Source organism: Leptopilina boulardi, unplaced genomic scaffold (genome assembly GCF_019393585.1).
Source record: "Leptopilina boulardi isolate dan_hultmark-lab unplaced genomic scaffold, ZJU_Lbou_2.1 LbouV2_368, whole genome shotgun sequence".
Lineage (NCBI taxonomy): Eukaryota > Metazoa > Arthropoda > Insecta > Hymenoptera > Figitidae > Leptopilina > Leptopilina boulardi.
The window spans coordinates 248,331-266,067 of NW_026137938.1; the positions used below are offsets into that span (position 1 = coordinate 248,331).

General features: G+C 28.0%; 1 protein-coding gene across 1 annotated transcript in view; it reads right to left on the minus strand.

The window, feature by feature from the left end:
* The window catches only part of LOC127287280 (uncharacterized), a 54,845-nt gene extending 38,816 nt beyond the window's left edge, over nucleotides 1–16,029 (minus strand). Inside the window, exon 1 of the mRNA XM_051314122.1 lies at nucleotides 15,891–16,029. Within this exon, the coding sequence (XP_051170079.1) occupies nucleotides 15,891–16,007 (117 nt within the window). The 5' untranslated portion in view covers nucleotides 16,008–16,029. The remainder of the gene's footprint in view (nucleotides 1–15,890) is intronic.
* Nucleotides 16,030–17,737: the final 1,708 nt, after the last annotated feature.

Genomic DNA, 17,737 nt, shown 5'->3' on the forward strand with positions numbered 1-17,737 from the left:
CGATATAATTTTAAATCAATTGATTTTCAATTTTAATTCATCTAAATTTCAAGTAATATTCATTGGAATTCATTATAATTTACTTTTCGCATTGATCACTCGTCCCCAATCCATGTCTGCTACTTTTGCTGTGTCAACCTTTTTTTTAATTTTTGGTACAGGCCATGCAGCTAATTGATCTGTACAGGATTCATCTTCTCTTAACCATCCAGAATTCAGGGCAAATAAAATCGCTGCAACATGACTGCATACTTCCCCACAACCAGCCATGCAGAAGCAATATGCAGCAAGAATAGAACCGTCCGGCAAAATGATAATCCATGCCCATAAATTCGTAGCATTCATGCACTGCGAATGTTTCACCTAAAAAAGGTTTAGTTAAGGGGTTTCCTAAATTTTTTTGCCCTAAAATAGAAGGTTTTTAAAAGATCGTGTACTCATAAGTTTTAAAATATAATTGATCAAAAGTTTTTACATGTTACTATATACGTCAAGAACTATTTAAAAAAAAATTGCGATCTTAAAAAATATTATTATGCTCCTTCTACAGAGGTCGCTATGTACACTGGTCAAAATCAAAGTCCTTTACGGTAACCACTGTAGCTCATCGCAGAATCATCTAAAATAAAAAAATCAAACGTGATTTTAAAGTTTAAGACCTAATACAGGTCCTAAACCTCGAGATATTAAAAAAAATCAAAAATTAAAAAAATGGCAAGCTTTGGAACCCAAAAAACTGAAAAAACACAATTTTTTTGACAATCAATCACTCACAAAAACCTGATTATTGAATATTTTAAATATATTAGAGGTTTAGGACCTGCAAAAACTTCCACTGAATCGAATGCAACTTGAATTTTTGAAATCGGTCAAACGGTTTTTGAGTTCTACTGGTTACCATTTTTAAATATAGTGTTTTGAGAAAAAAGCGTTTAAAGTTTTGATATCAAAAGGTTATAATTAGTCAAGCAGAAGTAACTAAATCAGCTTGAAGATTCTTACTCAGGGGTTTTTGGGGTCGCTGATTACGAATATGATGTCAGATTTTAAAAATTCAAAATGGCGGATCCAATATGGCGGACATGAAAGTTAAAAATCAATTGCATTTACTCGAAACTTGGTACTCGGGAGTTTTTGGGGTCGCTGATTACGAATATGATGTCAGAATTTAAAAATTCAAAATGGCGGATCCAATATGGCGGACGAAAAATTTTAAAACTAATCGGATTTGCTCGAAAATGATGAAATGATATGAATATGATTTATTGTCCGTACTGGGTCCATGACCATGTCGGGTTTATTATCAGCAAACCAAAAAACCTTTTATATATTTGAATTTTCGAATTCTGTCATCATATTCGTAATCAGCGACCCCATAAACCCTTTAAGTAAGAATTTTGAGCCAATCCAAGCATTTTTTAAATTTGTCCGCCATCTTGGATCCGCCATTTTGAATTTTTAAAATATGACATCAGATTTGTAATCATCGACCTCAAAAACCCCCAAGTAGTAAATTTCAAGCAAATCCAAGCATTTTTTAAAAACTCGTCCGCCATATTGGATCCGCCATTTTGAAATTTGAAAAATGGACACCAGATTCGTAATCAGCGACCCCATAAACCCCCGAGTAGGACATTTCGAGCCAATCTAAACACTTTTTAAAAAACTTGTCAGCCATATTGGATCCGCCATTTTGAATTTTTAAAATCTGACATTAAATTCGTATTCAGAGACCCCAATAACCCCCCGAGTAACGAATTTCAAGCAAATCCATTCGCTCGGTTTATCGTGGACACGAAAGGGTTAATTATACGATCTGTAGACGCATATATATATATATATATATATATGTATTTTGTTAAATAACTTAAGATTATGAGCGAATTACGATCTAATGATTTAACCACACATTCTTAACATACTTTCCTATCAAAAAATAAAGAAAAAAAAATTCGATTTTTTTGACCAAAAAAATTTAGGAAACCCCTTAATATTCTACATTAGAGACTCAATATTATAAATAATATTTAACATTTTTCAAAGTTAGATAATACGTTTATCTGCTAAAATTTTAAGTAATAAATTGAAAGAACTCGACTTTTACATTTAGTCACAAATATTATTAAATAATCTCTCCGGGGATGCGAAGTATTAGTATACATTCATTTGATATTTATAATTTAGTTTAAATATATATTGAAAAAGTTATTTTTCATAACAAATAAAATTACAGTGGAACCTCAATTATCCGAACTTTTTTTGGCCTCCCGAATTTCAAAATTTATTTTCTCTATTAATATTGTCATTCATGTTTTTGCGGAAGCAAAAATTTCCGAATTTTCTAATTTATTAATATATTATTATTATTTAATATTTTTATATATATTTACATCTATGTGACTCTCCAGAAGAAGAGGGACCTTAGCGCCCAAAAATTTTATAGTATATTTTTGACTTTTTCAGTGAACATACCCAATAAGAAATAATTATTATTACAAAACAATCATATTCAAGTCTTTATTATTTTCAAACAATTAAATAAATTTAATTTTCATTTTCCCTAAGTAGAAAGAAACTTTTTATAAAGATAAAAATAATACTAACATTTTTGGGCGCTAAGGTTCCTTTTCACAAGAAGAGTTACATACATATATACTTATGTATATTTAAAAACATGTATTATGTTAAATATATAGTTCAACTGATCACTTTTTTTAGTTTAATAAAAAAAAATAAAAATCTCTATTATCCGAACTTTTGATTATTCGAACCTGGCCTTGCCATAGGTTAGTTCGGATAATCGAGGTTCCACTGTATAATTAAAATTAAGTTAATCAAATTTAAAAAATTTCAGTTTTTTATATATTTAAAACTGTTTAAACAATTACAATTTTTATTCTACTTTAAAAAAAAGATTATTTTGCTTATCGAAAAATCTGCAACAACTTTTTCTTCTTTGAATTTAGGTAATACATTGTTTTACTATTTGCGACAACAAATTGTAACTTCAATATTCAATAAAATGATTTTTATAGGCATAACCACGAAGTATTTTTAATCGGGTATAACCGATTTGTTTACTTCAGGTTATGTCAAGGAATTCAAGCTTACTATTACTGTATTTGATATTATCAAATAAATTATATTAAATTGTGCAGTGAAAATGTTTTCTAATTATAAAATGATCAGAGAACAATATAATTTAACTTTCTTTTCTGTAGTGTTCAATTACTACACATAAAGTTTCAAAAAACATATACTAACCTCACCAAGAATGACATATTTCACATTAACTTCTTTGAAAAGTATTTGCAATACGAAACCTGACTTGAAAAATTTATAAGCTTCTAAGCTTTTATATGCCTTTAATTTCGCTGCCGTATAAGGGCTCGGTGTTGACAAAAAATATTCAATCAAGTCGACTTCAGTAACTATTGGCATCATTGATAAATCACCACACATTTCTTGTTTTTTTAACGAAAAAGGATCACAATTATTGATGTGCTTGATTTTATCTAAATACCTGTCTCTGACATCTCCTTTTAAATTTTTAAAATCAGCACTTGACATTTTTTCGATTTTAATCAACACTTACTTTCATCCAAAGTTTGTCACACAAGGTAAACAAAAAACACATGGCACTCACACGTACACGAACATAACCATACTTTAATAGTGGCACTTTCTTAATTAATTTTCTTAACTTTTTAAAAACTGTTGTTGAATTTAAAAATTATTATCATTTGCAGAAATTACTGCTCTATTAAAAACACATATGGTTATCATAATTTATTATTTAATTTCAGAGAATAAAAATATTTTCTGTCATCTTCTATATAAGCCAATGTTAAATTGGGGCCACGGTGGTAATCGCTCTACTTTCTGTGACTTTACCGACGGGGGTGACGTCACGTTAGATATCTCTACTGGCCGAAGTAGTTGAGCATGCGCATTGGACCTCAATTTTGACAGATGAAAAGTGTGGTTATGCGATATACATACATGACACAAAAAAAATCTTAGTGTTCAGTGTTTATTTCAGAAATTTCATTTACCATTGCGATATTGTATTTCCAAAATCATGTGTAAGTATATAACTAGAATATTTAAAGTGTCAATAAATTGATGTAATTATTAAAAGAATAATGCAGCCATAGTAATTACAAACATATTATTTATTATGTATGTCACGAAAAAGATTTTTCTTACATCCTGGCACACAGCACGACATTTTAAGCTAAACAATAATAATTATTAAAATAATAACATAACAATAACACATAACCCCTTCATCACAACACGCATGGAAGACTTGAGAAATATACGTCAGCCAGATCTCACTCGCACACTTTTTGCGAGAGAAAGAGACAGCATATGGCTAATGCGCATGCTTAGCTACTTTGGTGGTTGAGTACAATGCACTGAACCTGGCACTTATCGTACATGTTTTTCTGACATTTTCAGAAGCGCTACTACAGCAAGATCGGTCTCCTTACTATTTCTCCGTGCATTAAACCACCCCGATGCATCGACAATAGTTCTAGTGCACCTTTTCTGACGCCTGAGTTGTAGATGGCGCTACTTATCACGTAAACCTGAATTTCTACAGATTTGAATGTACTAAATTTAAAAATATTATTAATAATTATTTTAAAAGTTTAAAAATTATACATATTAAATCCAAATCTGTGAGTCATCATAAAACAATAAAAATACAATTATTTTAAAATATTCGTTAGGTTTTAGAAGTGTAAAACTTCTTGAATACTTAAATTATTTACAAGAAAAATCTATTGCTTGAAAAAATCGGTATTACAGTACATAAATTAAAATTTTTAATAAATATAAATAACAATAACTAAATAAAATAATATTAATAAAATTTATTTTACATTAAATATTGTTAAAGTTTTCCTATAAAGTATGAAAATTATATGTTATCTTCTATACACAAGATTTATTAATATGAGAATCGTATTAATTGATTATGCCTAAACAAGAATTGAGAAAAATTAATTACACAGCACGAAATATTTAATATCCGTGAATAAATTTAAAGAAAGATTTGAAAAATATTATATAAAATTATTAATTCTTTTCATATTATCAATATCACATTATCAATACATAACATTTAGTAGGAGAAAAAATAAACATCTACAATAATTGCATTAAAATATAATTTATTTTTATATTGCACATTTTTAGTTCATTCGAATGTACATTTACTCAATTTTTTTTGAACCTTGTAAGTCAATTTTTTAGACCTTTTTTTAATGTGTTGAGCATATTGTCTCATTCTAATGCTAAGGTACTTTTTTGTTATGTAGGACAAAATGTCCAGAGCATGCTCCATGCAAGGAAAGTGAGATAGTTTTTTTCGAGAAATGTCATGCAAGATTAAATCTAGTACATTATTAGTCTCTTTATATTGTAAGTAAATATTTTCTAAATTGTTTATAAATTTAGAAATCAATGAACTGGGGTATATTAAGCCATTTCCACCACACGAATTTTCATTGCATTCGGAAAAAAGAGCAGTGTAGCAGGATTTACATTTTATAAAAGGTTTTAATTCTTTGCAGACTGACGAGGTTGTAAAAAAATTTAGGCAATCCAAAATTATAGGAGTGGAAAAGTCAGTCTCATCAGCTGTAACAAAATCCCCAAAATCGGAATCAACTCCTCGAAGTGCAAGATTTAAACTTTCTTTAATTTTTTTAATCGCATTCTTTTCCTCATTATCAAACGAATAAATAGTTTTTAATTCTGCGATTGTAATTAATGACTTTGTTGGTGCATTTCCTTGCACCGAGCAGTTTCCTAATTTCGGAGGTTTAAGGAGACTAAAAATGGATAGAATTTTGTAAATTTGGAGGAAAGTAGGTGTCGATGGATGATCATTGCTTCCTCCAGCAAGTCTTATCGTGCCAAAAAACCTCTACATAAATAAAAGACAAGCAAGTTTTGAGTATAAAGCTAAAATAAAATTAAAAACATCGGATACCAGAAAAAAATCGACAGAAAGATTTTGACATGAATTTTAAATTTACGAATCACAATTTTTAAAATAATTTTTGATCAATAAATTCACGCCAAAATCTTTCTGTCGATTGTTTGTTCAGCCATTTTAATTTTCGGACAAATGAAAATTCGGATTTTCAAGAATTCTATCTAATAACAGTTTTTGCAAATAAAAATTCGTTGAATTGGAAATTATGACATTTAAACATTCAAATTACTTAAATTACTTCGAAGATTAATAAATAAGAAAATAAAGAGTTAAAGAAAAAAGCATCCCAATAGAAGTAAAAAGCTATCATAAAAAATAAGACGAAAATAAATGAAAATATACAAAAAGACACACACATAAGGGCTATATATATATTAGTAATTAATTAAGTGGAAAAATTATTGTTAGAATTTTCACACAAAAACGAGAACATTTTCTATATTTTTGAACTGAAATAGTTGAAGAATAAAAAATATTGCAAAACTTACCTCCAAAGCATCCTGATTTAATTTACCAGTGCGCACTGATTTGAAATTGAATTTTTTAGTTAAATTTGACACTAAATCCTTCGCAGAATTTAGAGTCATTCTTAAGCCTTGTGCAGTATTAGTGCTCAAAAAGTTATATGGAGATATAAGGCCACACCCGACAAGATCTTCCCAATCATCAAGCCATTTAATAGAATTTTCAATTACCTAAATTTAGAAAAATTAATATTATTGTTATAAAATTATTTAATAATATAGTACATACTTTAAAATCATCAGATTCAACAGTCACTCCCTTTTCTCTGGAAGTTCTGTTCAGTGCATCGAAAAGAGAATTTATTCTTTCACAGAATTGTGCTGTTGATTCGCAGTCTCTAAGTTGATCGTCAATTTGTTGGTAGTGTCTTAACGCTGTAGCCATTGACTTGCTAAAAAACTTCAACAAAAATAATTAATAAATTTTTAAAGTTCATATAATAAATAAATGTATTTCAATTTACAGACTTGCACTGCTAATGAAACCCTCATTTTTAACAAATTGTGAGGAAACAAATGGTCTTCCGTTAGTTTGGGACATTTCCTACTGCCTCCAAATTGCATTTTATCTTGATTAAACACTCTTATAAAATGTTCCCATTTAACGGGCGATTCATCTGGATGGACCTAGAAAAAATGTATTAATCATCAGTATTTTTTATAACATTTTATTAATATAATATAATTTTTTAATAATTACATTCTTACCTTAAATTCAGTTTTTGAAAATAAATTATTGCGAACGTTTTTTATTAAATGAGGTGTATCGGAAAAAAGGAAAATTTTTCTGTCCGGTTCAGTAGGGTGGCAAAATGAATTCTGAAAATTCTTTTTTTCTCCACTACAACCTACTTCGGACCAAAACTTCCTGTTGGGTGTTGCACCATCCGAAACAACACCATGAATTTTAGCACCTGCTCCTTCTAGCAATATAATTGCTTCTAAAATAATTTTGGCTAATGTCACACCATCAGTAGGTCCTTTGGATGCGAACACAGCTACTGGCTGCACAAAATCCTCATCAATAGGTTGAAATAACAAGACTAACCCATGATCAGCTAATTCTGTGACAGAACTCTTTTTTGCTCCATCCCCAAAATCCTGTAATCCTTTATAGGACATAGATTTACTATCGAGCAGCAATCCTTTCCTTGTTCCCATTTCGTCAATAGCGATTAATCCATGCCGTGCTGATGGAGGTAAGTCATTCATATGATTTTTGAACAATTCAAAAAAATTGGGATCGAAACCACATGGAGTTTTGATGAGCGATAAATAGCTGAAATCAAATCATGTAAATTAAATTATTAATTCACTTAATTAATTATATGTAAACCTATACAGCAATAATTACCAATACCTTCTTACAGTGCGAATACAAGGTAACGGAAGGATTTTATTATCTCTTAGAAACCTATAAGTCGATGGAGAACGCGTGTGTAAAAGGAGACACAAGACGATCCAGTGTTCTGAATATCTAGCCTGCTTTTTATTTTTCAGTTTCGATGCAGCAAGAATTTCTAAAAATACAACACGTTCATTTTCCGAAAACTTTCTTTGCTCCAAAATTTCTAAAAGCGATTTTTCTGATATTTCATTTAATTTTTTTCGGTTTCGTTCCAAACAATTTTTCAAATGCTTTAAGCGTAAAAAATATCGCTTATTTTTCCTTTGTGAATTTTTTAATTTTTCTTTTATTAATTTTACCTGTTTTTTTTGGTAAAAACTAAGATTTGGAACATGAACCTGAGAATTATTTTTTTTCTTTTCGATTCTTCGAATTTTTTGGTCAAGGGTTTTCTTTAATCCTCTACAAAATTTGCAACTTTTTTCCTCCTCATTTGGTGGCAAAAGAAGAGTGCAATTTTTGTGTCGAAGAAATTCTTCTTTATCTTTAAAAGAAATTGAAGTCTCCACAATTGAATTAATATCATGAGATATTTGATTACCGTAACAGTATTTCCAATTTTCAACTTTCTCTATTAAACTCTGAATATCATTAATATTATCTATTTTATTTTTTATTCCCATTTTTTCTAGATTTAACAAATTTCCTGTTACGTATATCGAAATTTCTAATTTCTTGTTAATTAAAATTCTTTTTGAATAAGTAACTTCCATGTCTTTTAAGAATCTACAACTCCATTGCGAGTATTGTATCATGGAACACTGATCGTCTTTATCCTTATAATCGCCTTTTAAAATATTCTGTCGTGACCAAGACGGAGGTAATTTGACAATTTCATCGTTCTGCAGAATTTTTTCAAACAAATTTTTATCATTTAACAGGTTATCTGTTGGATGTTGAAAATTGTTTAAAAATTCAGTAGAGCATGGTGAAGTTTCATTGATAACCTCGATATTTTTTTTATATGCGATTATCTTACATTTTTCTTCCAATATACTTCTTTTTTTTGGAAGCAATCTTTTCTTTAATTCAGGCTTTGTAAGATATTTAGGACAACCAGGAAATTTTGATGGAAGCGCTCCTTGCCTTAGTCGAGGAATTTTGTATGGGCCCTATCAACAATTAAATAAAAATAAGATTCTACATGAATTTTACAAAAGTCGTTAATTTTATTGATTATAATCTTATTGGCTATATTTTTATTTATTATTTCTCACCTAATTAATTAATCTCTTTATGTAAAATAGTTGAAACAAAAAACAAGTATATACTTACGATACCAAGGATAGTTCCATCAGGACCTTTTATTTCTTTTTGCCACAGTATATCCTCCTTTGAAAAATGTAAGGCACACACTTTATGACCTGATTTAATTACAATGTCATCCCTCATTATGGCTTTTTGCCATTTTTTGACATTTTCCTCTCCTTTGGGAACAAGAAAAACATGCTCCTTTTTTGAGTTTGAGTCATACCCTGATAAGTAGCGCCATCTACAACTTAGTTGTCAGTTTAGAGGCATGTGAACTTACCATTTTGTACAGTCGATGCATCGGGGTGCATTAAACTAAATGCAAATCGAAACATTGTTTTTAAAATGAGTGTCGATAATTATAAATTAATAATAGACAATCTTGTTGTTGACCCGAAAACGGGTGAAATTGTTACTGACGATAATGAAATGGTGTTGTGCTATGTCGTCGACTCAAAAGTTAAGTAATATTTTAATTTCCTGTTCATGGTGAACGAAACTCTAACTCTTTATTAATAAATTACAGTAACTATTAGTTTCAAGAATTTTTTTAAAAATTTTTTCCCAAAGCAAATGCAAATTAAAAAGTTGCCTTCACACTCAAATATTAAACATGTCATATATCTTATATTCATTAAGTAAATAATTATTTATTACTATTTATTTGAATCTAATAAATGATTTTTTAACCTTGGATAACGTTTGGATTCGACAAAAGGTATCAAATTGATCCAAATATTTGGATCATTTTCAAGAAATGATCCAGAATATGGGCTCATTTTTTGATACCTGAATTTTGGTATCAAACTATAACTGTCTTAGCTGGCATGCTCTTATTGACAAGTTTATTAATTAATTTATTCACTGCACTGAATATTCAGATATTAAAAATACATTTATTATGAATTTTAAGAAAGAGAGAAGCAAAAACTTATAAATTGCGAGCAATTAAATAAGAAAAAATTTATTTCGAAATAAAATGAAATACACTAACCTTTATTTATGTTTATTGTAACAGTAATCTGTCACTGAACTTCAGGGTTTGGAAAATCTTTGTTATACGCCACGGATGAGAATGTGACTTGCGTATGAATTACGTATAGTTAACATATAACTTACGATTAAAGCAAAATTCAAATTTGAAATTTTGAATATTTTATTTTTATGAACAAAATACACTATTTATAAAATTAATTAGCTTATATAAGCTAATATGTATAGGTTAGTTTCACAAGAGATCAAAGTTGAAATTGAGAGCCGACTTAAAATAAGATAATAATGTAAAATAATAAGTATTAAAATAACTTAAGATAAAAATAATCATTATTGAAGTAACAATAAATAAATAAAGGAATAACGATAAATAAATAAAGGAATAATGATAAATAAATAAAATCAACAAATTAATTTTGAAAATAATATATTATTATTCAATACTGATTATTAATTTACAAAGTTAATATTAGTTAATTAATAAATAAATTAGTACATACTCAGAAAGAGGTTTTTCTGCAGTTTCCCTCTTTCTCTAGAAAATTGTTCTAGGCGAATGCGAGTTTGATAAGCGTCGCTGCAATAATTGAGTCTTGATAATAGATATAGATAATAATAATTAATAAATACAATAAATTAACTAACATACTTTAAATATAATTAGAAATGATTGGTAAATAAAATAATTATTAATAACTATTATTTGGATCATATATTATAATAAAATAATAAACCAATCATTGATAATTATTATTTTTTAGAATAAATTATAACAGAATAAGATAATATAATTATTATATTTTTAAGAATCCTTAAAAAGGGATGAATCATGAAAATAAAAAAAAAATAAATAAAATAAAATAGAGATAAAGAAAAAGAAAATGAATCATAAAATTCTCAGAAAAAAATGGAATTACCGTTGAAAATCAATAAATTAAGGCGCAATTTTGAGAGAAAAATAAGCAATATAAGAAAAGTTAAACGTAGAATTATGAGGAGAAAATGCGCAATAAGTGCAGGTGTGTTTCATAAAAAAAAAAATATCAAAACAAATATGATGGTTACAAGATGTTCGCATTTATCAAGCCAAGTAATTGGTGAGGGCGGAACTAAAGAACCAAAAAATAAAATTCTAATTGGAAGAATTTAGATTAAGAAAGGGAAAAAGGGTCCAAGACTAAAGGTGGGAAAATAGTATAAAAATGAAATTTAAAAAGTAGGGACTAGATTTTTTGACTATAACTTGAGTACGATACGTGTATTTAAATTTTACAAAAAAGAAATTGTGCAAAGAACACAACTTTTAAAATTATAATAAATTAAATTAATCATAATTTATTTTGTTAATTATCAAGACTCAAAAATTAGATTTGACTTGAATAAATGATAATTAATACTTTGATTAATTAATGGTGTTTTCATTTAATTAATAAATCATAATTAAATAGTGTGACAATATAAAGATAAATAAAGTATTTTTCTCTTTTTTCTTAACAAGTAAGTCCTTTTAAGGACTTAAACGATTAAGTACCCACGAAAGAAAAATAAATATAAAAAAAAAATTAATCAAACGGAAGAGATTCGAAATTTAAGTTTTAAATATCAACCAAATTTCTTGGACATTTCAAGCAGCAGTGTGAATTAAACTTCAAGATCCAGCGACGTGTGTTACATTATCACATAAGATTTAAGTTAAGTTCACAATCACAACACTTGAAAATTTTTAATTATTTTTATGGTTCAAATAATTATCAATAATTTATTTATTATAAATGAACAAAATTTAAGCAATGCACGCTTGATAAATATTTCTAATGCGTTGTCAATTAATGCAATTAATAATTTCCTATTACACGATATCATAATCGACATATATGACATTTGTAAACAACCAGGGTTGGGAAACAAGAGCCCAAAATATTTTCGTCTAAAACAGAGTTGGGTAGGATTGAAATTATGTCCAACAATAATTTTCAGAAAGTGTATGCATTTTCCAAATTCTCGCTATGAGCGCTCAGTTATCACGAAAAGGTTCTCAACCTGTTTATAAAAGTATAGTTTAGTTTCATTGATTAAAACATTAAATTTAATTTAACATTAAACATTAAATTTCATTAGTTAAAACATTGCAACTAAGAGGTGAACGTGAAACAGACTACAGTTTTTGATCAAGACAACTTTCGACACTCTTAGAATTTTCATTTGTCTGAACAAAGATCGCAACATTTGAATTTTTTTCATTATTTTTACAGTTCAAATTATTTTTAACAAAACTATTAAAAAATAATTATTCAGTTTTTCCCTATTTCAAAATTACATGTACCTTAAACGTGAAACAGAATCCTACCCAACTCTGCTTTGGATTATGATATTGTGTAATAGGAAATTATTAATTGCATTAATTGACAACGCATTAGAAATATTTATCAAGCGTGCATTTCTTAAATTTTGTTCATTTATAATAAATAAATTATTGATAATTATTTGAACCATAAAAATAATTAAAAATTTTCAAGTGTTGTGATTGTGAACTTAACTTAAATCTTATGTGATAAACATAAATAAAGGTAAGTGTATTTCATTTTATTCCGAAATAAATTTTTTCTTATTTAATGTTTATAATCTTATTTTGTAATTATATAATTTTTAACCTTATCTTATTCAATAAATTTGATTTTTTCTTATTTTGTTTGTCTCTTCTTTATAGAAACAGAATTGAGAAAATTCACTACAAAGAGAAAGGACAAATCTTTCAGTGGTGATGATAATAATAAAGAGAATACGCTATCAAGTAAGTTTCTAAATTGAAATTGATTTTTTGGTAAATTTTATAAATTGAACTGCCGGATCAAAGAGGGGTACATAACTCATTTGAATTACATTAGTTATGTACCCTTCTTTGATCCGGCAGCATAATTAAGCATTCTATATATTTATATATATATATATATTTATATAAAACACTAAAAACAAATGGACTCCTGACATGACACTGACATTAATCGAGAATTATAAAAATCTTAAAGGAAAAATTACTTTAAATACTACAATTTTACAAAATTACAGACGAATTCAAAGACCCCTTGCAAATCGTGATATTTCTGACGGAGTCTTACGCAATAATAAAATTAATAATAATAATATGTAAACTCAAATTTGAAACATTTTTTTTAAAACAACATTTGAAAATTATAATTTAATAATAAAATTAATTTTTCCACAGACTTTGTAGAATAGAATACCTACATAAGAGTTCTTGCGGAACGTAGCGCGGCGCCTGTCACTCACTACGTACTATATGCACCATGCGCGCTGTCAAAAATGTTTAATTAAACCAATTGCAATTTTTTTTAAAAAAGGGTCAAAAATATAAAATTGTTAATAACAACAAAAATTTTTTTTGCAAAATCGTTTTAGGCGGTGATTGTGCATATAAAATACTTTAAGAAAAATAACATTTCAACAAAAAATAAATTTTTTCAGTTTTAGGTGGCACGTTTCAGAAATTCTTACTCTACTTAAAATTTTGTTAATAATTTTCATCAATTTTAATTTAAAACAATTACTAATAAAAATCTCAAAAATTTCAATCATTTCTAAAAGATGTTCAGAATTGTTCGCTGAATTAATTATTTAAATAATGTTTTAATCAAATTTTTAAAAAATTTAGTTATTTTAAAAATTTGACAGAATTTCAAATTCAAAACCCAGAGAAAATAAATTTTCTTTGTATCAAAGAAAAAATTGTCAAAGAAATTGATTTTTTTGAATCAAAGAAATCATTTTTGTGGGTGAAATAATTTGCATAAAGTAGACTTTGAACATTTTATTTTAAAAAAGTAACTTTAAATTATTTTTCAAAATTTGTTCAAACTAAATTGACTCAAAATTCCAGACAAAAAAATGAAAAAACTTTTTTTATACGTTTAAGTTTACATACATTTTTCAAAAAAACAAATTTTGTGCTCAATTCTGCTTGACTTCTTCCCTTTTGTGCATAAATTCGTTTTTTGGAAAACTTAAAATTCCGGGATAAAAAAGTTTAACAGCACAATTTTTTTTAAATGTAAACTTAGACTCATAAAAAAAGTTTTTTGATTTTTTTGCTCGGAATTTTAAGTTTTTCAAATAACGAATTATTGCACTAAAGAGCACAAGTCGAGTACAAAAATTTCTTTTTTTTGAAAATGTAAACTTAAACGCATAAAAAAAGTTTTTTGATTTTTTGCCCGGAATACTTTTGAGTTTTTCAAAAATTTTCAAAAAAGTTTCAAAGTATCTATTACACGTGTAAAGGTAATAAAATATTTAAGAAATATCAAAGTATCTTATACACGTGTAATTAAATGTGAACAAATTCTTGAAATATCAAAAAAGTTTCACAGCATGAATCACATGTGTAAAAAGTTTCAAAAATATTCGATAAATATAAAAGTATCTATTACATGTGTACCAAAATTCAGAAATTTAAAAAAAGCTTCAAAGTAAGAATTACACGTGTTGTAATGATAGTTAGAAATCGGCCGGAAAATATTTGTACTAAATATTATTGCGCGTCGATAAACATGTTACCGACCGCGGAGCACAAAGACGTAGTACCCGATTTCGCCGCGCAGGCCGCATCACCGAAGCTCACTCGCGTGCGCCCAGCCCACCGATCGGCTATATATAAGCTGCGCTCTCGCTGAGGACCGTCACTCTCGTGCTACACGGAATCCGGGTGGGTCTTACCCACCTGACTAGGAGTTTTACTCCGAAAATCTTTGTAGAGAGTTTTACTCTTCGTATAATTTGAACACAAGTTTTACTCGTGGTTCACCAGAATATCGCGAATTTTTAGGCAGTATTACAATTGATTTCACGGCTTATCGCCGAATCTCGATTCCTCGGCTCAACGTATCGCGATAGACGCCGACAATCGTTGTGTGAAACCAACTTCCGCGATTTATCTGTACGCCTGTAAATACCGTTGTAAATAAATAATTTGTTTCAGTTTGTAATTAACCCGTAATTATTCTGTCATTATTTTTGTTGGAATCATAACGAACCCTGGCTCGGCGAGCTAAAATATTGATTCTTACAATTACAAACGTTACAATGTTATAAAGCTTATAAAATATTCGAGAAGCATCAAAGTATAAAATACACGTGTAACAAATTCTTAAAGTTCAAAAAAATTTCCAAGTACGAATTACACGTGTAACAAAGTCATAGAATTTAAAAAAAGTTTTAAAGTATAAATTGCACGTGTACCCTATTGAAAAACCCTGTACAAGAAAATGTACATGTTCAGCTACTGAACTTGTACCTGTTCTGGTAAGAACATGTACAAGATCTTGTACAATTTCGGCACCAGAATGTTTAAATACACGTGTAATTTTTTTCTAGGGGTTTTATATGATATTTTATTCGACTAATTAGTTTTACGAAAAAGCGTTAAGCACGTAACGCATAATGCTTTGGTATGACCTTTTTGTAATAAGATTTTTTCTTTTTTATTTAATAAAAAATTCTCATGCACAAATATGATCTGAATTTAATCACTGATTTAAAATTCACACCTTTTTTTATCAAATGATATGATGAAATACCGTATGATAAAATATATTTTTTTAAATTATAGTAAGCATTTTAAAAATAGAGAATCAAATGGAAACTGAATAATGGGATATCAAGTATAGAAAAAACGACGAATTCTTACCGTTTTATTGACGCTTTCAGGAGATGGCGTTTTAGGTATTGGTGTTGAAGACAGACCATTACATAAAAGCACTAGGTAAATACAAGTTGAAAGCTGCAATATTTTAAGTAGGAACATTTTTTCAGTTGATTTTGTACACAAAAAGATTCACAATGAATATTTTTTATTCTCGTCAGTTTATATATACACAGTAGTTCACTTAATTACTAATGAACAGAATAAGAGTGGGAATTTATTTAGAAAAGTCTAAAATTTCACGTGTTTTTTTAGATAAAATAAACATAAAAGTATTAAAGAATCATAATGAGTTTTGGTAATATTATGGACATTATAGATATATAATGTAAATATATGTACATAATATATTAATATGTAGGGTAAGGTATTATAGCTTATGAGTACGCATTGCCTAAAAGTACGCACCATCAAATATCTCAGCATATTTCAGTTTATTAGGCATATTAACATCTATTTACTGCGTAAAAAGTTGTATTAGGTACTACGAATTAAATTCTGTCGTAGTTTATGATAATTAAGTTTGTGGAATTATTAGTCAAAAATTCAAAACTCTTTTAGAGTGTTCGGAAAGCCTTCGAAAAGTGTTAATTAAGCAAAAGCATTTTTATTGATTGAAAATAACAAAACAAGTCAACTAATTTTACAAACAAAATTCTATACTACCTAGCATAAAAAAGTTAAAGAAAATTAAAATGTAAATTTTTACTCATCATAATTAAATACTACAAAATAAATCCATACACAGTATATAAATTGTACCGAAGCAAACTTTGCAACATTAACTCATCTCGAAAAAATTTTATACAAAAAAATTTAAAAGCAAATATTCTAAATAAATATTATATAATATAATTCTATGAAATGAATTTCACGCTGAAAACCCCTAGACGATTAAATCTGCAAAAAAAAATTTTACATCTCAATAAAAATTGGAAATATTTTTTGTAAACTATTAATATTATTATATAAATAAAATTTTCAAATTCTACACAAGAAAATTTTGAACGAAAAACTAGATACAATTAATTGTCATTTCTTAGATCCTATACACAGTTGCCATCACAAGTTTTGTTTTAATTGAAACAAAAAACAGATATACCATGTCCAACTGTTGATAACTGTTTATGTGGAGAACATAAGCATTATTACCTGTCGTAGATATATAGTAACTTTTACTCTATGATGACTATTACCCACAGTGCAATATACTGATTCTAGTTTACCACGAATTGTAAATGTCCTCGCATCAGTTATCAAATGAGGAAAGCAGATGCCAGAAGCCTGCGTTCGGTAACACGTGTTTATTCGTCGTATTTGCGGACAGATGTCACTATAAACAAGGGGTGTTTCCAGGAGTACAATATTTTTCAATTAATAATGTTTTTTAAATATAAATTTTTTTCATTTGTTAATAACTTTTAGTTTCAGTTTTCTTGAAAGTATCAATTTGATTCAATTACAAAGTAACGATAAAAGTAACGATTTTCCGTTACAAATTACCCAAAAAAAATAACTCGTTACCGTTACAAAATAGTAACGCGTTACCGTCATCTAAAATAATTAACGGCAACGGTAATGACGTTAAAAGTAATGCGTTACTTCCAAACACTGCTATGGGGAACTTCAACGTTGAAAGAACTTACAGTGATACATTTGTTCCTCGCACATATTGAAGAAGTTTTTTGGAAATTTTCCGATCGATTTATCTAAAACTGGCAGAGATAGACAAATTTTAATAAAATAAATTTTAAAATAAAATAACTTTTCGAGCCCCGAGCACTGCCAGTCGTAATTGTCGTTTAAGTCGATATTCAGTAGTATAGCCACAC